Source organism: Cygnus olor, chromosome 16, assembly GCF_009769625.2.
Source record: "Cygnus olor isolate bCygOlo1 chromosome 16, bCygOlo1.pri.v2, whole genome shotgun sequence".
In the NCBI taxonomy this organism is placed as follows: Eukaryota; Metazoa; Chordata; class Aves; order Anseriformes; family Anatidae; genus Cygnus; species Cygnus olor.
Window position 1 is genome coordinate 3,909,987 of NC_049184.1, and position 21,393 is coordinate 3,931,379.

Sequence of the window (21,393 nt, forward strand, 5' to 3'; positions counted from 1 at the left end):
AAGTCTGAAGAACAGAGCTCAGCCCATATTCCTGATTAGGGCTGATTATTCCTTTGATTTCCATTGACCACCTCATTGATCAACCCACTGCTCATCTCTTTGGTGTCTCACAAAAAATGAGTTCTCTTTCCATTTACTGTATTTTTCTTTGATTGGTACTGACAATTGTCTGTCTGAACTCTCTTGCCAATAAACAGAACACATTTTTATCTCAAAACAGTAAAAACCATTTTCCCATAATCACATCTGTTTTCTGAAAAAACTCTTCTTGATTCAGACAAGGTGTTTACCTCTTCACAGTAAAGATGCTTCTGTTTAACCAATAGCAAAACAGGAATAAATAATCCATCCAGATGGCTTAAAGCCATTACGCGATAAATAATGATAAAGGGATAATAAAAAAAAAATCCCCAAATTTCAGTCTCCTGATTGTATCCGTATGTTCTTTCAAGCATTTGGATACATAAGTCCCATTTTATTATATCACAGAAGTTTTACAAGAGCTTATGCCTACAACAATCTCAATGATGACCCAAGATCTCACATATCTGGAATAAGACGCCTGCTTTGTATTATGGGTTAAGTCACAGGAATAATGCAAATTAAGGTCCTGGTATCACCGCTGCTTTGACTCTATGGCACTGCCAGGTTATGGAATCTCAGACATTTTATTTTCAAGCAGTAAGAGAACTATATAAGCATATTTTAACCGACATCCTGGAATTAGAAAACAATTTCATTTTCACCTGCATGGATACAACCTACATCTCTTGATCCGACCTTCATTTTTCCAACTTGCTTCACACCCAGAAAGCTGACTGCGCAGTATAGCTATCTACATATTTACTATAACATAGTTACATAGGTTAGTTTTCTGGAACTTACTTTAATATGAACAAGACATGATTGTAATGTGCCTGTACTCAAGGCTGAACCCTAAATTTTTGAGTGCATGTACCATGGACATACAGCACATGAAGACTGTGTTTGGAAGCACTGGTGGCCTGTTCCTGCAGGGCAGACCTGGACCTACTGTTAGGATGAGCTGGAGACTCTGAAGAGGACATAAATGGTGCTGAGAAGCCAGGTAAGCAGTCTTTGTCAACAGCTCACACAGACAGACTCACATCTACATGCCACGAGTCTGCTTTAGCATCACTCTGAATTTTCATTCCTTTAATGCAGTTTGTTTCTTTCCATTTCAAAGAAAGGGAGCTGATGCCATTTACTAATTACTTAGGTTCCTAAATGCACCTTTCACTGAAGTGCGCAGGATGATAATAAGACAAGTTCTGCCTCTGTCTCTTTAGTGTTTGGATGGGAACAATTTTCTGCAGACAAGGGCTAGGAGGGCAGCAGGACATATGTTTATGTGACAGCTGCATCTTCACAACCTAAAAGGCCAAATGACTTTTTTCTTTTCTTTTAAAATGACAGCTTGCTGTTTACAGCCTATGAACAATGAAAGAAGCAGAGCTTCTTCATCCATCTGTTTTCACAGCCATTTTTTTTTTTCCTCTCCTTTCCTATTATTATGACCCTGTATTAGTTAAGCAGTGCCTTCCTTGTCTGAGGGAGAACCTGCCGGCACCAGGGTGGAACCGGCTGTCCCCAGACGTCCCGCTCGGCGCTGCCCTGCCCCGGGCACTAGTTTCATCAGGCAGCTCACACTGGAGACAGGTAACTTGAACTTCTGCTGGTGCACACACAGGTAATTACCGACCTCCCACTTGGCCTCAGCTTCAGCGCCCTGAGTCCCAGAGCCATACTGAGTGTGCTTGTGGGCTCCCCATGGGACAGGAACCACTCTTCTGGCTGCTGAACACCATCATCAATTTTGGGGGTGTTGTTCTTAACAATTTTTTCCCAAGTTCAGGGGAGCTCTACATTACGTGTTTCTTTTTTTATTCCACTGAGGCCGACTGTTTGCTGTCTTTAAAATCAATCACGTGTACAAATCTGTGCAGGGTCCACGCTCTCCCCTATAATTTCTACTGCCAACTCCAGGAAACTGCTAGCTCTCCGTGAGACTAAGCTAAGCCTAGCATTGCCTTTCCAATTACCAGCTATTTTTAGTCTGTGTTATTTGGAGAAGCGAGCTTTAACAAAATGGTTTGGACTTTTATTATTTAACGGAAAGTTATTTCAAGCATATTTAGTTAATCATTGATTACCCGTGTCTCCCAAACTTGAGGCCAATTACAGGATTTTATTCACAGAACTAATACAACTACCAAGAAAAGTCTCAGGCCCACATCTTCTGGCCCAAGATGGCCAGCTGGATGTGGAAACAAGGGCTTGCAAAGAGTGATGTATATCCACAGCTGCTTCATTTCTGCCCCAGAAGCCCCAACATGATAGTAAGGAGCCGTAAACATGATTGGGCAAAACTGTACGCCTGAAATCCCACTGAACACTGAGCTCCTCAGAGCCGTTCGACAGTTGGCAAAAACAATGTAGGCAGCCTTGGTACCACACTGGTTTTCAGAATAGGGCTCGTGCTGAACTGAAGTACCTCACTGGCTTTTTGTGGGCCATCTCAACAGGGATCAATGTCACCTCCCTGCTGGCAGCTCTACTCATACCTCCAAAATCGTCCATACGAAGTATGCTGTATACTGTGAGCAGACCTGTCAGCATCCAGAAATCCAGCCTGAAGTCCCCTGGCAATAATGAACTGCCCGATTGTGCATGTAGTACAAGTCATTAGAGAGGAAAAAAATCAATGAGAAACTCTGTAGAGTCTATCATTCCTTCAAAAATAATATTCTCATTGATTCCTGTGGAGCTACTTTTCACAATTCTGGCCTGAAAACATCATTCACCTGTTGGACCACCAGGCTGCAGGAGCAGCTGGCATCATCCTCCACATCATCTCCAGCTGCGTTACAAAGGCTCCTGCTGCATCTCCCATTTCGAGGAAAAATGGCCAAAGATTATTGATTGCAACTGTGCCATTACGGATTTCATTTTAACTCAATGAGGTAAAATACAGCAACTACGGAAAGGATTTCTAGGAAGCTCCATTTTCTGAGCTGCTCAAAAATTCAGGCAGGCTTAAGAGCAGCAAAAAATCCTCCCCACCTGAGTGTGTTTGCTGGATCACTAAGCAGAGACAGCCACCCACAACGGCTCAGATAAAAAACATGGGCAACATTTAGCTTTGATTATTAAGCCTGTATCCGGACAAGAGTAGATAAGGGGTGTCATGGTGTTGCCACCAGGCCTCACCTTTCACAGGTGAAACACTGCAAGGGCTGGTGCTTTAAAAGGGCTGAACACAGGGAGGTTTTACAGGCACAGACAGCTTCATGCTCTGTCAGACAGCTATCTGTAGCAGGTGGCACTCAGACAAACAGCAGATGTCCCTTAGCTACCTGGATGGTGGGGACGGTGTGTGTGCAGGTCCTGCCAGAGGACAGCAAGGCCAGCTGTCTCCTCCTTCTGTGTCCCTTCGTGTACTAACTGCTCCTAATAAATAACCAGGAACTAATCGTGCTTCTCACCCGCCCTGTTGCAAAGCCCGGAGCTTCTGTTTACTTTTTCTCCCCCCCCCCCCCCCCCCCCCCCCCTCCTTAAACTCTGACATTTTTCAGTTCAGCATCTCACTTTCAACAGCCCAGGAGGGAAATTCACAGAATTTGGAAGAGTTTTGTACAACAAAGCAGAAAACTACTTTGCTGCACACATGCTCTATTCAGACCCTTGTCTGGAAGCAACACCACGCTGACCACATTTCATGCAACTTTCCACAGAATTCAGCAAGTTACAGCTATCTTATTCAGGCTCTCAAAAAACGAGTACAACACCGCGCAAGACAAGGCAGGAAAGCTCGCGATCTGATTTTGCAGCAATTTGCTACACTTGTTTTGCATCCAGCTGTTAATTATGTTCCTTTCAATGCAACAATCATGGCTAATGGTTACAGAGCAGACAAGAACACCAAATGAGCACAACCCTCCACGTATGGAGGAGATGAAACAATGCAGAATTCCTGTAACACCACTACCTCCTCCTAATCAAGCTTTTTGACCAAACACAGAATGTTTCCTCAAATTAAGCTCCCCCTGGAGCCCTACATTTCCAAAGGAAGACGTTATGGTTCACTGCACGAAGACTTCTCATTGCAAGTTCCAGGTGGGGAAAGAAGTTTCTTCATTCCAGGACTGTCAGTGATTAATGAAACTATACAATGTCCTAATTAAAAAACGAGTGGCAATGTTCTATTAAGTTTTTCATGTGCAAGGGAACATAAGGCTGTATTTTAATTGTGCTAAATTGTCACTATCTCAGATATTTCGCAGATGTGCAAAAAAAAAAGCCTTATTGCAGCCACAGATTTTGGTAGGCTTTATGAAGACTACAGTCAAAATGGCTCAGGTTGTTGAGCTAAGTGAACACCCAGAACTCTTAAATACATAATATACTTGTAAACAGCTCTGGGAATGACAGGAAACTTATTATTCATGGCTGCAAAACACTATGCAAATCAGGCCCAAGTGTTTGAAATGTGGGCCCTTAAGGATTCTGTCAGAAAAAAAAGGAGGTTCCACAGCTACTCATCTGAAGACTCAGACTGCACTCTGGGACAATTCATCTCTATTTTTCCCAGTACCTCTGCACTTTGAGGATACATACCCATATACTGTACTAATATAAATTAGTAACACAAGAGGCAGTTGCTTGCTCAACCGTGAATGTCTTTGTCTGGCAGGATACTTCTTATATATACCCTCACAAGCTATGTATTACTGCATATAGACTTAATTACTTAAGCCTAAAAGGTCCTTTACAGCCTTATGTTCCTATCTGAACAGCCCAAGCAAGCCACACTTAGTTCTGAGTCCTTATGACCTTGTACATACAGAGTGTGGTGCAACCTGTCAGCTACAGAGCTCCAGAAAAAGCAGGAGCTGCACATTATTGCTGCCTTAATCTAGAATGCCAAGGGAAGCCTACATTTCCATTCATATTACCCAGTTATGGCATATTATATTGTACTTGAGCAAATAAAGGGTTTTTTTCCTTCCCTGGGGATCCATTCACTAGCAATTAACTATCACATAAGGGGGAACTAACTAGACACAGAGAGACATGTACATATATTTCACAATTTCCTTTATAAAGGCAAATCCAAAATTGAATTAATTGAGTAGTGCTGAATGGAAACTGTACCAACTAGAAGGGAAACCAAGGTGAAAAACAGCACAGTATTGAAGAGATTTGTGCTTGTCAGCCACACAGCAGAAACTCTGCAGGAGAATAGTGATAAATGGAGGCAGTAAAACAGCAAGATATGTTGTGAACACTCATTGGCATTGCTAGCCTGCTAAACAGCGCACAGTTCTCTGTGATGTGTGGCTGTCTCTTGGGTATAAAAGACACTATCCCAAGTTGAGATCAAAGCCTACACCATCCACCTTTGATTGACTTTTCTAATTTTGTTCTTTCAGAGGTGATGTTTTAGAGAATTTACCCATGTAAAAACTGGATTCATGAATGCACTGGCAAATGCACTAATGACACAGTCGGCAGCCCAACGTCCTTTTGACAGGTTAATGCTGCCTTTTCAGGAGGCTGGAGTGTCAATTTGTAGCATGTATGTGTTAAGAAAAAATGATTAGGGGAGTCAAAGGGGAGGAAGGAGAATGACCGGACTGGATCTGGCCTGTACACCGTTAGCAGAGCAGACCTGTGGCAGGGGAGTTAAAAGAGAAGGTCACAAACTACTTTAGGCTGGAATAAAAGAATTTAAGTGGGAAAAGAGGCCTTCAGTTTTTCTGTGACTGTACTTGCTGGGCATGACATGTGTGGCATTTGAGTCTGAGAACAGAGCAGACTGTTTCCAAGGCCAGGCTGGATGGGGCTATGGGCAGCCTGGGCTGGTGGGTGGGGTCCTTGCCCATTACAGGGGGGTTGGAGCTGGGTGGGCTTTAAGGTCCCTTCCAACCCATACCGTTCTGTGATCCTATAAAGTCTCCATTTTAAACTTTGTATCACAGAATAAGTATATATAAAAATATAGTCCAGGATATCCCAAGGGACTAAGAAAGACATGCACATAATTCCCTCTACATTATAACTTACATTTCGCTCAAGCTGAAAATCTCAACCATAACTGCAAAATTATAGTGCAACCAAATGCAAGCTACAAGGTAATGCAACTTCATAGCTTTTGGGTAGTTCTCGTCTCATAATATATCTTGAAAAATCACAAGCACAGTGAGTTGACAATTGCCAGGATGGAGCAGTTATGTTTTTTCATAACGACAATAGCCCCTACTCTAACATTAATGCAATTGCAAGGAAAAAAAAATCTAAACAATTCACTTCATAAACCAGGTGCCCTTCTCATCGGCTGGCTCCCCTACAGGTTTCTCATTGCATCTAGGCATCAGAGAGAGGCTTGAATGAAGGGCAGGTAGTGGCACATTTAATTTTCATCAAATTTCTGCAAAAGGTTGGTAATGAGGATTTAAACTGACATCTGATGGAGAGGGAAGGTGATAGATGGGGAGGGTAGAGGTAGCCATTTGTACAGATCCAGCTTCATTTTTTTCTACACTTACTCCGTTTGCCTTGCTTAGAGCCTGGAAGTATATGCTGTAGCTCTTCAGGGGAGAAAGCGGGGCATTCCAGTAGCCATTGTAGGTCTTGTTGTCGCCCACTGTGAACGGCTGTGTGACGGGCAGGTTGATGGGCTTCAGCTCGGCTGCAAAGTAGTGCGGGGAGTCCAGACTGGAAGCGTTCTTGTAGCTGACGGGGATAGAGAAGCATTCAATGATGTCCGCAGCTCTCCGGGCTTTCTGCAGCTTCTCCTCCTTGACAACAAGCTGGTAGACACTAAGAGAGCAGGGGGAGAGAGGAAGGTGAGATTAGAGCCTTGTGAGCCTTAGGTATCAAGAAGGTTTCCAACAACAAAAGCAAAAGGCAAAGCAACAAAAACACAGCTAGGGCATGACAGCAAACAGCTCTTGGCACCCCGTAACAGGGGCAGCTGCCGTTATGTGGGCAAGGCACTGGTTCACTTGCTCTGTTGATTTAGTGAAAGTCAGAAAAGACTTCAATCACGTCACACTTTGGGAAAAGGAGTAACTACCCCAACATCCAGTCAACAGCAAATTTTTAATGTGCTGAATATTAGAAAGCAGATTGTCTCCTTTCCAGCCACCAGGTTGAAACGTGAATTGTTGGCTTGGGCCAAATGGTGACTGCATTGGAGGTGGGCATCCACAAGTGGCAATGTCCACAGGTTGTCAGCTCCCTTTTGAAACAGTTTCAGGGTGCAAGAACTGTTTCAGATAAACAAAAAAGTGTCCCGTAACTTCTAAGACTGTACCTATTTCTGGCTCTGCCTCATCTCTTTTTGAGATATATCCTGGAATAAGAAGTTCTCTAGCAGTAATTCCTGGTGTGCAAGTCTCCTCCTACCCTCCATCACTAAAAGGCTGGTTATATAGCAGCTTATATGAGCAGGTGGCTTCATCTCTCTTCCAATTCACTTTTGTTTCAGGAAACAACAGCAGCTCTTGATATTCTTTCTAGCTCTATGAAATGTTAATACTTTTCGATTTCTGCTAAGCCCTTGGTCTGTATGACACGTAATAGCAATCTTGTCATTTCTAGCTTACTCCTGCAGGCTCAAGGAGGTTGCATTCAAATGCACTCTGCTTTTTCCGCAGACAGTTAACAAAGCCCTTTAGTTCAGTGCTGCTACAGCTGAGGCAGGTTTACTGTCTGCTCAACACCTCTCAGCCCTTTGACAAAGAAAGATAGCGCCGCAGTCATTTTACTTTTTGTCAGGGTATTCACATACACAGCCCTCACCTGTCTGTGTCAGACTGGTCCTTTGTTTAGCTGGACAGGGGAGATCGATTAAAAGATTGGAAACAGCCAGCAGCGGATCACTGTCCCTGCTTTAACAGGCTCATTGTTGCGGGAAGATTGCTGTGAAAAATTCCTAGCATAGTAATGGCTCACCAGTGCTTCTGTGGGAAGCAAAGTTCTGGCACCTCCAGCAAGCAGGAGGGAAACAAAACCTTGTTCGTGGTTTCGAACCCACTATGATTTCAGGACTGCGGGTATCTGGCACGCTCACTGCTCACAATGAGGAGGTCAGCAAATCATTTGGCAAACTCGCAGCAAAGCAGGCTCCCACTGCTAGACACGAAAGCAAATAAACTTTACAAATATGACCAATTTATGAATTGCATACAATTTAAACTGTCCTCGTGGAGGATGCTATTAATGTTCGCTAATGGAGCAGGAGCACCCACCAGCCGTACAGACTACAGTCTTTACTGATGTCCTGTCAGTGCTTTGGAAGACTTTCCTCAATCCTGCTGTTATTGGAAGTCTTAATAAAATATTTTAAACCTTCTCCGGTGTTTATTTGCTGATTTCTAAAACGATAATCAGGTTTCTCAGCAACACTTTATGTATCCTCATCGAGGACGTAGTGGGAGCTGTAAGAAAAAGCCTGTTTAACTTAAACCTAAACCTTAGCAATAGAAACTTGTAGTTTGCCATTTTGGACACCCTTTACTAAGAGGTGATCTGCAGATTCGTATTCTGACACTTCACTTTGGCAATAGTAATCTACATTGCTGCCAAACAAAAGGAAGCTTTTTTTTTTTTCTGACAAAAACATGCAAAATTGTGGCACACCTTTCTATTGGCATTTGCCATATGCCTTCTTACCTAAGAAGCGGTTGTTTTCTGCTGTATACAATCATAAAAGTCTGTCTTTGCCAGTTATAGAAAAAGTTTTCTTTGTAATACACACGCGTATATAATCATCATATAAACATAATAAAAATCTCCTTTGAGCCTAAACATGGGCCAAGGGTTCCCTCTTCCTACCTCCCCATCCCTGCAGTGTCCAAAGGACAGCCTCGTTCTCTTTGTTACCCCCTCTTGCACGTAGTGAGCCCACAAACCTTTCTCTTTTAGAAGGGGAAGCTCCCAGGGACATTAATGGCCAGACAAATGAACTCCTTCCATAATCAGAAAACTTCTTTATCTTTGAAGACATTCTCGGTTTCACCCTTGACTGTTCCCATACCTACTCCACTATTATATGCAGTTTTTATCATGAGCAACAGCTTTGATGCACACCGAACCTAATAACAAATACTCTTTTGCCTCTATTCTTTCACGTTTTAGCTTTCCTACTTAGCCATTAATGCATAATTTCTTCCTTTCATGAGGATAACTCACCCTTTTAATGACCTGAAATTTTACTTCTTATTTTTAATGTTTTTTTTTTCTTTTCTTTTGGAATCTTTTCAGATGTCTCTGGAAGCATAACGGCATGTTCATGAGCATTCAACTGAAATGTAATAGATATCCCATTTGTGTTCACGTTAAAACACCATTAATCTCCTACTCAAATACTGCCTTCTTTTCCTGTGAAACAAGTATTTGAGCCAGCATTGCTGTCATTATTCCCTCTGTCTAAAAAACTACTCTCTGGTGAAACTTAGAATGAGTTACTGATTGCATTACTTTGCATTTTTTCCTCTGTGCCCTCGCTCACACCACCTGATACAGCACTCGTACCTCTGTGTGCCCTACCTGCTTGACTCAGTGACCGTCATCCTTCAGCCTCACTCTTCTCAGGCTCTCCGTTATTTGTAGCAGTCAATCGGGCACTCCCAAAGGTAAAGTGGCCAAAAGAGAGGCCACTCTCAAAGATTACTCTGCACTGAAGATTATGACTCTGGGAAATTGTTTCTTTACCAAATGATTACTCTGCGTCTCATTTTTTGATCCAGATATTTTGATCCAGTCCCTCCACAACTGCAGGATTCACAATTCAACCCTAGCTAGTAAACAGACAAGCACAGTTTCTTCTTTTTTTTTTTTTGTTTCTCTTCTGCCGTATTTTTGTTTTCCAGGTTATGTTTTTTTCCTCATGTTTTGTTTTTTTTTACCTAGGAGCAGAATTTTCCTGAACTACCTTCAGGACATTTCCAGATATCAGCGTCTCTGCATTAAACAGCGAGGTGCTGTAAGGCACATCGAAGGCTTCCGTGCCTGCTACCAGCAGCACTAAGGCTCCCTCCTATTTGCCTTTTCATGGGATCAAAAACCAACGATCCTACAACCAAACGACATTCCTGTGGGAATTCTGGGTAGCAAGCATGATGGCCAAACCATGTGCATTACCACAATAATTCTTAAAAGAGCAAAAGTAATTCAACTTTGCTCAGCAGACGATAACTTTCTGTGACAGATCGTGACCCCTAAGATTGCAGCCAAGCACTAACTCAAAATAAACTCCGTAAGTATGATCTGCCCTTTTGGTCTGCAAAAGCACTTCAGATGCAGACCCATTTCTGTTTCGATGCTGAGCAGGGTCAACCATTTGCAGCTTGTTATGACCAACAATTTTGCAATACACAGCATTGTGATTACAAGCAAGAAAAGAGGAGTACTTTTCTGAGAAGAAGTGCTAGATGGAAGGCAAAAAGGGGGCAATGGAAATACTGTGGAGATATCCAAACCATTCTATTAGCTCTTATTCTGGCTACCAGGTAGGCAGTAACATAGATCTCCTGGGGCTCTCCTCCTCTCAAGCTTCAAAGCTACTGCTTCCAGCCAGAATCAGCTAACACTGCTTTCATAGCAGGAATCAATACATCAGTTGAAAATGCCCAGCTGGATAAAAGAAAGTTTCACTGTCATACATTGAAATCATATTAAAAGAGACAACAAAAGCAGAGCATTAAAACTAGCAATACAATATAACAACTTCAGTACCAATAAACTGGAAGCAGGCACCATTAAACTAACTATTTCATTTTAATTTTTAATATTCAGGCGCATTTGCAAACACTGCAATCAAAGCCACACATCTGCATGCTGCAGGGGAATAGAAGCAGGGGTCTTGCCTTCCTAGTGCTAAGCTACTCCCAGCCACCTCACTGCAAACAAGCAACACTGTTATCCTCATAAACAGCAAGAAAAGAATGGTTTCCAGATATCCATAGCTTTGCTCTTGAGAGAAAACTCTCTAGGGATTCTCAAATCTGGGCTGCTAATCGAATGCCTGACTTCCTGAAAGGCTGGAGAGCTCACTGCCCTGTTGTGCAGCTGCACACACTTATTAGAAAAGGAGGCCAAAACTGACTTTCCTGACAAATCTCACAGGTTTTATATAGATAAAACCACATTACTTTAATAGAAGCTTTTTAAAGTTTTTGACAGCTCCATTCTAAATCACTGATAAAAGCACCAGCCATAATGGTCGCCACAGCACAAATGTTGTCTGCAGAGGAAGAAAATGCGCTCTTATCATCATCTACGAGGTAATCTCTTAAATTTTGAGTTCTCTATTCAGTGTAGAAGCACAAGTGTGGATAATCAACATTCCAAATCACAGCCCCGTCTCTGTGCTACTGAGAGATCTCTGAGCTCTGTTAGACTCCGCTGTCCCCTGCTCTTTTCTTTTTGTGCTGCTTGCAGCACAATTTGAGGATGGTCTGAGGAAGCAATTGTCCAGAAATCTATCCGTGGATTTAAACCAGACTCAAGTTTTGGATGTATGATGCACTTGAATGCAGGAAGGAAAGCTGTGTCAGAGCTTTCCATAAAATTTGACATCTGGTCTGCACTCTTCGGTATCCTAGCATGTTACTTCCCATCAAGGTGAAATCTTCACTGTACCCCTGATAACGATAGGATATGATAATTAATACAATTTCTTCCTAATGTTACAGTGATCTCCTCACCTGACTTATGAACGCTTTTAAGAAACAATGCTTCAGCAGTTAAGCAATTCCTGCGGACCCATTTTCGTACTGAATTTTCTTAAATTTAAAAGATTTAATTTTTTTTTCATTTAATTTTAATATTTAACACACAAATACATTATCAGCCGTATATTATTTCCAACAGTATTTTCTCTTGGGGAACAAAAACAAGTGGAAATTAGTACAGCCTGATTTTGCAATGCATTTTTTGCAGATTATTCTGAACAAGTGTTGTAGTTCACCCCACAGAGAGCAGGAACTTCTCATTTTTAGTTCAAATGAATGCAGTATTTTCAGGATAACTGTCTCACAGGCTACAGGAAATAAGACAGCACCAAACGGTAGTGGTTTCCTTATTAACAGATACCTTAATTCAAAGATGAAAGACAAAAAGGGCAAATGAATGGGGCAAGTCTTTTCCGTCTTTTCCATCCTAATAGCTGTGCCAGCTCAGACTGAACGCATGCAGCAGCCCATGTGGAGCTATACATTGCATTTCCCTTGTGGCACCTCTTCTGTGGAGTTAGAACATGCAGCACTTCTGAAAAGGCTACCCAAACACATGAAAATCAACCCCAAATACTGTCTGACCAATCTGTGAGACATAACGCTGCACAGAGACGAGCAAAATGCATTGAGTGCATATGAACAGGGTCAAAGGCATGATAATTAGAACGGCCAACAATCAATCCAGCTTCTTTCCTCCAATTCACAATGGATTGTTTTTTTAAGATTCATACTCTTAAGACCATGGGAGTATTCTCAGCATACTCGTTCACACCCTCGGTACGCATCACACAGAAACCCCAGACACTGCGGGCTGATTTCCCACTGTGGAGCACTCCCAACCCACAAGAGGCAGAGATAATGCCAGGCTGACCAGACATGAGGCCTCACTGGAAACACTCCCTGAAATCCACCCTTGGACCATCTTCCCTGTGTGCCATTTAAACATGGCAGTCCTGACCCCAAGAAGCCAAACTTTCATTTTTAGATTGACAGTTACGGCAAGGCATCCACGCTACAGGTACTCACGCTAGTTTCTTTCCTTATCATTTAACTTAATGCTCTAGTAAATTTGGTTGAACAAATTTAAACATATCTGCGAATATATTTGTAATATAACCAGGAAGTTCAGTGCCTTTAGTCTGTCAGCAAGTAGCCATCTCCCAGGATAATACTAGGATGAGAGGGTTGATGTGGTGCCTGATCCTCCATTTAGCACTTAGGTTAACTATTGCATGTGCATATGCTTACTTTATGGCCAAGTTGATTTCAGTGATGCAAACTGAGATAGAAAGGTAGCATCAATGTCTTTATTTTCTGTTTCTTAAAGGTATCTACTAAAAACCTGAATTCTGCCACACAGGCAGCAAGAAACAAGATTGCACCACCCACAAAAAGTAGAGCTTGTAGCAGTCGCAGACAGAAAACAGAGGTTCTGGGGAAACTGGGTGTTTCTGCGAGCCAGAAATACTTCAGTATCCAGGCGTACGTTTTCTCTTAACGGGAAATGTGATGAAATATAATACGGATGGAAGATAGAAACATCATACAAAAATCTACCCATTCTCCATAGAGCTCACACTAAAAAAAAGTAACATTAAATAGTAAACGAGACCCTTCTTAAAGTATGCCCCCAGCCTTCCCATGAACTTGCACAGAAGGGATTTTATAATAAATTCAACCAAAAAACACTAACTCTAGAAAAGATTTATAGAACATAAGTGATTTTCTAATAAAATTTACAAGAACTGAGTGTATGATAGTCATAAAGCCAGATGCTGAGTCTCGCTGGTCTGAACATACACTGCACCTACAGCTCCACATTACTTTGGGTATAAGGGTGAACATCTCAGTAGCCTTCTCCCACAACTTTGTAATCAAATGCTCAGCAATTAGAATCGACTCTGCAGACAGTTTCTAGGTTCAAACAAGTGCCAGTATACTCCTGGGAATCGAGTTACCTGCTTCATACGTTCCAAAATTTCACCCTTAATATCCTCTGTGCACCTTTAATCAGAAGCTCTGAAACTAATCTACAAAACATAATGAACTGGGTTTCACAGCCATCTAGGATGTACATACAGGGACCCAGTACACTGTTCTCCAATTTTCTCTCTATTTAGGGGCTGATTCTAACCCATTAAAATCAATTAAAGATTGCTACAATTTCCAAACGGCTTTGAAACAGCTCCATGCGGAACACAATATGCTGAAGTTAAGATTAGCTTTCAATAAACATTTTTATGCAAAAAAATATGAAATAAAGATTTCCTGCAATGTCATCTCCTGCAATATGCTTGGCTATTTCAAAGATTCAAAAACTAGTCCATTATGAATATTGGGCTGCACTGCCATCAATATAATCATTAAAAGAAATCAGCTTCTTGGCATCTGCAAGAAGGCATTCACAAAAATAAAGCTTATAATAGTGGCGCTACTTGAGGAAATAGTCTCTCATATTGCAGTTATTACACGAGATCCTTCATTTTGAAGTTATTTTTGCGTGCTCTTTTAACACTCATTTAAATTAACCAACTCTTCTACTATATTCTCTGAAGTTGAAGAACACCAGGAAAATATCAGAATTTAGCCACATTAAAAAAAAAAAAAGATGGTAATTACTGACACTGCTATGGAAAAAAAAAAGCTGAGATAGAGCCAGTAGTAATGCAATCCATTTAATCAAGAAGTCTGATAAGAGTCTCTTATTCACTCTTACATTCAGCTCAGCGCTCTAGATTTACTATCCTACCAAGGCACGTTTTACCCTGAAACTCATGAAACAAAGGGTGGTGATTTCACACTTGGCTAACCCTATGGGCATTCTTCTATCACTAGAACTCCAAGCTTTGGTAAATTTCTATGGTGACTGAAATGGATACTAGAAAAAAGGTAAGAAAGTTTAAAGTCTGAGCCTCTCTCTGCATGCTCTACGTAAAGAGAAGAGCCATGGTCCCATATTGTCCCCAACCAGAATATGTGACAGCTACCTGTGGGAGTAAGTGCACCGGGCATCCTGCCCAGTGTCACACAGCATCAGCTGCACGTAAACAAATCCCCATACTCCTGTCCCATCTTCCACCTACGAGGCAGTACATCCTTTCTTATGCAGCTTGGAGTTTCCAGTCTGAACACACACTAATCCTAAACAGTCTTCAAAAGAAAGACAAAATCAAAGACATGCTACTTCTGTGCATCCCTGGAGATGCGACATGCAGAGATGGAGCAGCAGCAGACAGCAGTGCTGGGGAAGAGAGGTGACCTGGAGACAGCCTCTCTCTTAAAACTGTACCCCACAAAGGTACAATGCCTCAATCTTCCAAAATCACCAGTAAAAATGTTGTGTCGCTAAGCACATACAATGATGCTTTAAATAAACAGCGATGTTGTGTGTCTGTATATATCTACATATATATATGTATACATACATATACATATATATGTATACACACATTAAAATTAGTGATTTCAACCTTATAATGTTCTCCTTACCATTACTTCCAACGGTGACTAAAATCCTTTCGAGGAAGGACAAATATCTAACGAAATCTAAAACCATAAATATTTCCCTATAGTTGTGAGCAAGTTTAATCATCGCAGCAGTACCTGTGCATGGCAAACAAATGTGGTAGCACGCACAAAACGTAAACGGTTGTCAAGAAGACAACTGTATTGAGTCAGTATTTACTGACCAAAAGAAGGATTTGCTTGCTTAAAAGCTCATTTTTTCCAGCTATAACATTTGGTCTCATAAAGATGCTATCCATACTCACAATATTGCCTTCCTTCCATCCCCAGACCACTGGAACACTGCAGCTGCATCTATTTACCTGAATTATATATGCATCACTCTTTTAAATGCCTTAAATTCTCTCAGTTTAACCTTCCTGGAAATCATAATAATAAAAAAGTAAAAACGAATAAAGAACCAGAGGGCATTTCAAAGCTCTGTGTTCCATTATCTCAACCATCTCCATAAGCCTGACCTGGCTTGCAACACAGATTAGACATAATAACTGCTGTTCCCCCGTGGAACAGGCCCAGTCCCTATCTCTCCAGTTCAATGTTATTTTGTGCTGGCAGATTAAAGATAATGACTGCAGACAGATATGGCTTTCGCTGCAACAGGAGCTAATGTGAGTGGCTTTGGAGGTGTTTTTTCCCTCCTGAACCACCTGCCATCTGTTTGATCTGGAGAAGAAAACCATACACAACCCTTTTGTGTTAATGTCGCTTAGCATTAAAGAGGCATCGCTGACTGAGGTCTTACCATCCTCAGCAATCACTGGTCTGTTCTGAGACCAGAAGATAGCTGCAAGGACAAGAAAAGCCAAAGCAGTTCTTTAGCAGCCTGTAGGATAAGGATAGGAGGTGGCAATCCCTTCCTGGGACTACCCAGCACGTTCTGCCACGTCCTTCATAAAGGCGGTGGCTTGGACAAGGGATGGGTAATATTTGCACATGTTCTCAGCTGGAATGAGACTAGGCCATTTCCAATGGCTTCCATGAAATTATGCCAATTTCCATACAGAAACAATCTAGTGTGCGTTTTGAAGTTTTCTCTCCATTTTACACAGCCACAGCTACTACACTACATAGGGAAAACCTATACATAAGAATCTAAAATATATATATTTTTTTGAACAGAACAATAGCATTTATTTATTTATTTATTGGCCTAAAAGGCTAAGAAAAACACAAACAAGGAGAACTCTCTCTGCTTCCAACCTCAGGAGAAGCTTCATTACTAGGTAAGGCCAACATGGTCAGCTAACAACCTACTCGCAGTCATATCATCAACATACAATAGAAAAGATGAGCTCCCCTGGGAAGCAATAATACACATTTCCAGCATCTGAAAGCTGCAGGAATACCAGCCAGATTCTTTCTGCCTATTCTGGACACTTTGTACTTTTTGGAAAGTGCAAAATGATTGTGCTTCTGCCACTTGGGGAGGTCATAAGTGGCACCTTCACTACATCTTCCCTGATCACAAGTAAATTGAGAACGGAAAAAGGGGAAAACGGAAGTCCCGAGGGCAAGGGCTTCTCTGCAGCAGCTCGCAGCTGGCCTGTCGTCATTTGTAAACACCTTTGTGAATTCCCACCAGAGTGGGAACAAGGCAAATTTAAACAACAGGAGTTTGTATCTGATAAAGACATGTTTCACCAACTCCCTTCAAAGCTAAGCATATTTTTGATGCAACAGAAAACATGAAATACAGGGTGCACCCTTTGGGAGGAAAAAAAATACACTTAACTGGCATCAACATCAGCTCCTGCAATTACTTTGGAATCTGCCAAGGTGGGTACCGAGGGAAGTCAGCATCGCTTCCTCGTCTGTTTTGCTGCTTGACCTTTCCAGCAGAAATGCTGCTCTCCTCCTCTCTCTTCACCTTCCTCGTCTGCGCCATGACTACTTTTAATTAAACCAGTCCTATTTCCCCTTTCTTCTGCACAGTAAGCAAATCTCACACCATCTCCTAGCTCTGCCTTTTGCTTTGGAAAAGCGCTGTGCAAGGGGAACTGAAATTACAGAGAGGCAGAACAGCATCATGGCTGCAGAGGTTTGCTCTTCTGAATTGTCTGGCTGCATTTATGATAATCCCTTCATTCCATCTGCAGCCCACGCACTGGTGCAGCAGCCCCCTTTTCTAGTTCCAAGAAATTATGCATTCATTATGTAGGAAATTAACACCTCAAAGCAAACTATAATTAGGAATTCTTCAATTCGGTTTATGCTTTTTCAATTAGGCCCTCTATAATTTTAATCACAGGAGCATTAACATGTTTCCGGAATTTATATACCTGTAGTATAATTAAATCCTGAAACGCCTTAGTCTGCAACAGCAAAGCAGAGCTTACTCATCTTCCCTTTTATTGCATTTTTGTGGTATTATAGACACATTGAGGGGCACCTGCTAGTGCAAACACTGCTTGCCACACGCAACAGAAAGGAGGACGCTTGCCCTCTGAACTCCTTGTCCCTGCTCCTGGTGGAGGGACTCGCTGGGTAAAGCTTGTGCTCTGTTTCCAAGGGGTGGACGCTTGCCAGGGACTAGTGCCCAGACTCATTCCATTTAATTTTAAGTACCTAAAGGAGCCGCTTCAATTAGATGAATCTTCCTCGATGGTCCGTGAAGAGAAGCACCCTTCTTCCTGTGGGCAGCTCCCACCCTGGGTAGCTGTGGTCAGGCTCAGCTCACCCCATCTAAGCGTCTGACCCAAGGGCTGTCGTAGGCAAAAGGAGGCCTGTCGGCATCTCAAGAAATTCAGATTACAATTTTTAAAATGTTTAATGCAGTTTGCTATTGTTATTGTATTCTGGGATAACACGGGAGGGGCTTTGGGAGCTGTGAAACACATAGAGAAATGTCTTGGAAAAAGAAACTCTCAAACTGGCAACTGTGGGTATTTTCTCCTGTTCCCTCCTTGTCTTACCAGTTGACAGCTTGATGTGAGAAAATGGCCATCAATTTGTGATTCTCATCTTAAAGTTCAGACTTCATTAACCTTTTGATTGCTGGAATTTAATCTGACAGTTTACGTGGACAGCATAGAAGATTTATGCAAACACACTCACTCCCCCACTCTCAATATCCTCAGGCCTTCATAAAACACTGAAAAATGTTAGCAAAAGCTTCACCGTGCAGCTAATAAAATGCTGCTTGACACAAAAAAATTGTCCCTATGTGTAATTTGATTGTTAAAATATTATAATTAAAATATATGTAAATTTCATGTCTTTCCTCTCCCATTTCCAGCTACTGCCAAACTCTCAGCGGAATGGTTTAGACAGACACAGCAGGTCACCCAGGCTCAGAGAACAGGCATGTTCCTAGGGCTGATAAATGGGCAAAGGCAGTTTTATGACATTTTAAGGGACAGTACACTCAGATGTTACAGCAAGAAAATGCATTTTTTGTACCAGATGAGACAATTGACCAAAACGCCACTTATCTTCACTTTTTAGGGCCAACACCTGACTCTCCAGGGGAACTAAAAATCCTTGGAATATCAATTCAACTGGTTATGCCATGCTATACAAAAAAAAAAAAATTCCTTCCTGATACTTAGAATCGTCACCTTGTTTCCTGACATATCCCTACATTTCCATCGCTCTTCCCTCCTGATACAGTAGGCAAAGCACTTTTAAGATCCAGACTAACTCCAAGTATCACTGAAGTCATCCTATAAGATCTAAACCCGCCATGCAACAACTACAGCTGAAATGGAAGTGTATGCTCAGTCCTGCTGTGCTCTGGTCAGCTCACCAGGGTTAGGACACACTGATGAGGTCAAGCCTGAAAACGCTCGCTGCAACTCTTCTCTGTTCCTTTTGGAGGTGATAATCACACCCATCTATGCAGCTGCCATTATTCCTAACCTTTCCTGTAAATTCTCATTCTCTTTCGCACAATCACATGCTATTAATGAAAGAGCAGACCTGGTTTACCTTTAAGAGGAAAGAAACTGCTCATTTACCTTCAAACTATTGCCTAAATTAAAGAGAGAACGCTATGCAGGAGAAGCCCAGCTTGAATGATTTCAGAACAATGTCCCTGAGGTATATTATGGGAGATGTTAATTAATACAGATAATTAGTCTTATAATATCAGAAGCCTAGATTGATAATCTCATTCCTCATTAGATACTGCAAAATTAAAAGATCTGATGCGATGACTGTTTGCCCTGCATTCAATCAACCACGCAATGTGATGCATACATTTGAATATGAGTTTAGAAAAAGCAGGCCAGGACTTTTATTTCCTAGGTATTTATAACATGCCTATCAATGCAACTGAACTTTCAGAATTACCAAGGGCATGATAATTTGTTATGCTCCCCACAGCTTTCAACATTAGAACCTTTTTTATTGTTTCGCTGATCCTTGACTCCAGTCTTTATTTTCAAGCGAAAGGTATTCTGCGTGGGAGTTTTAAGAACAAGAAATTGCCACCCTTTCCTGGCATTAATGAATTAATTATCAACATAAATGCCTGAGGCAAACTCATGCAATAACACTAAGAAGCAGCAAAGCAACAAGCTGAAAAGCATCGCTCCCTATGTAGCTACTGAGATGTAAACACCAAAGCCCCTATCTGCAAATCAAACAAAAACCCAGCAAATTTTATAAGTTTATAGCTTCTTGTTTGTAGATCCCATTCCTCTTTCACCACAAAATCAAGGTCACGAGGCTTGCAAACCACTCCTTTGTAGGCATGGAAAGAACTAATATGCTTTAAAAACAAAATCAAGGTGCCAGTGAGAGGGATATACGAAAGAGAAAGTCAGCCTGAATAGATGATGGCCGAAACCACAAGAAGAGAAGAAATTATCTGGAGATTAAAGTAACAGCCTATAAATTCAGAGATTCAAAATTTCTACTTTGTTGCAGACTGAAATGGAAGGCAAATTTTATCCAAAGCCTCAGTTCTCCAACATAGGATGGAAGCAATGCCACTGCCCTGCATCACAGGAAGTTTTCATTTGTTACTATGTGTAGGTATAACACAAATACACACATACCTCACAAATTGTTTTCTTGGAAAATACCTAGAGCAGAAAAATAGAAAAAAAACACACTTCTTAAGAAGTGTGTTCTTAAGTGTTGTGTTGAATAGCAACACAACTGTATTCTCTTGATCCATTTAGCAACACATAGACCAAAAATATTTCCTATATTTCATACTTCGGAGACCAAAAACCAGGTAATACTCAAGAGTAACATGGGGCTTGGTTAATATAAATTAATGTCTCCTACCAGCTGGCTGTTGATATGAAAATACTTGTTTCACCTTTGCTCAGTGCTTCTAAATATACTCCAAATATTTAAAGTCTCCTTCTCCTATTTAATTTCCTTATTGCTTTTAAGATGTACATTAACACAACAAACCACCCATCCTCACCAAAGTGACTATGTGTATCCAACTATTGCACACATGCATCATAAATGACTCTGACCTGAATATATTTGTCCAGAATCACTTATACCAACTCCTTACACAGCATCTACACATAGACACACACATGTATGTACGCATGAGGTTATGTGCAAAGTTTGAATACCAATGTTCCAAAAATACTCCTCTTTAGCCCAGTACAGGTTCAGGTGCCTAAAAGACCATCAGGTACCTGCATCCTGACAGACATGCCAAAGAAAAATCACAGATTGTATACCGATACACCTTGGACAACTGCAGCAAGATAGAGAGATCAAATCCATCTTTTTCCAGCAAAGAAGTTCTTCACGTTCTGAAACCCCAAAATATAATTGCATGCTCTTCTCTAACATCCTTCTACAGCGCCCTACAGCACCAATACATAGAGCAGCATGCCAACAATGCAATCACACTTAAGGTGAGCATTTATTTAAACATTGAAATCCTTAAAACATGCTCTGGAAATTTGATTTCCTCCATAACAGTAATATAGGTAGACTGATACAACCAACAGTATGCTAATAAACCAGATGGACTTTCAAATATCCAACACACAGCAAACATCCCAGTAGACTTGTCATGGAGATAAAATCCTTCACAGCAGTATTTTCAAGCAGTGAATGAGATATAAATTCTCAAACAGAGGTCTGAAGATGTCATATGTGAATAATCTATGAAGGACTGACTCAG

At 41.4% G+C, this 21,393-nt stretch overlaps 1 protein-coding gene across 13 annotated transcripts in view; it reads right to left on the reverse strand.

Moving 5' to 3' along the window:
- PTPRT (protein tyrosine phosphatase receptor type T) overlaps window positions 1-21,393 on the reverse strand; it is a 565,545-nt gene that overhangs the window by 87,619 nt on the left and 456,533 nt on the right. For all 13 annotated transcript variants that reach the window (XR_005824772.1, XM_040575465.1, XM_040575469.1 and 10 more), the window contains one exon: window positions 6,570-6,843. Coding sequence is in view for 12 of the 13 variants with exons in the window: in XM_040575465.1 (XP_040431399.1) it covers window positions 6,570-6,843 (274 nt within the window). In the remaining variant the exon portion in view is untranslated. The remainder of the gene's footprint in view (window positions 1-6,569; window positions 6,844-21,393) is intronic.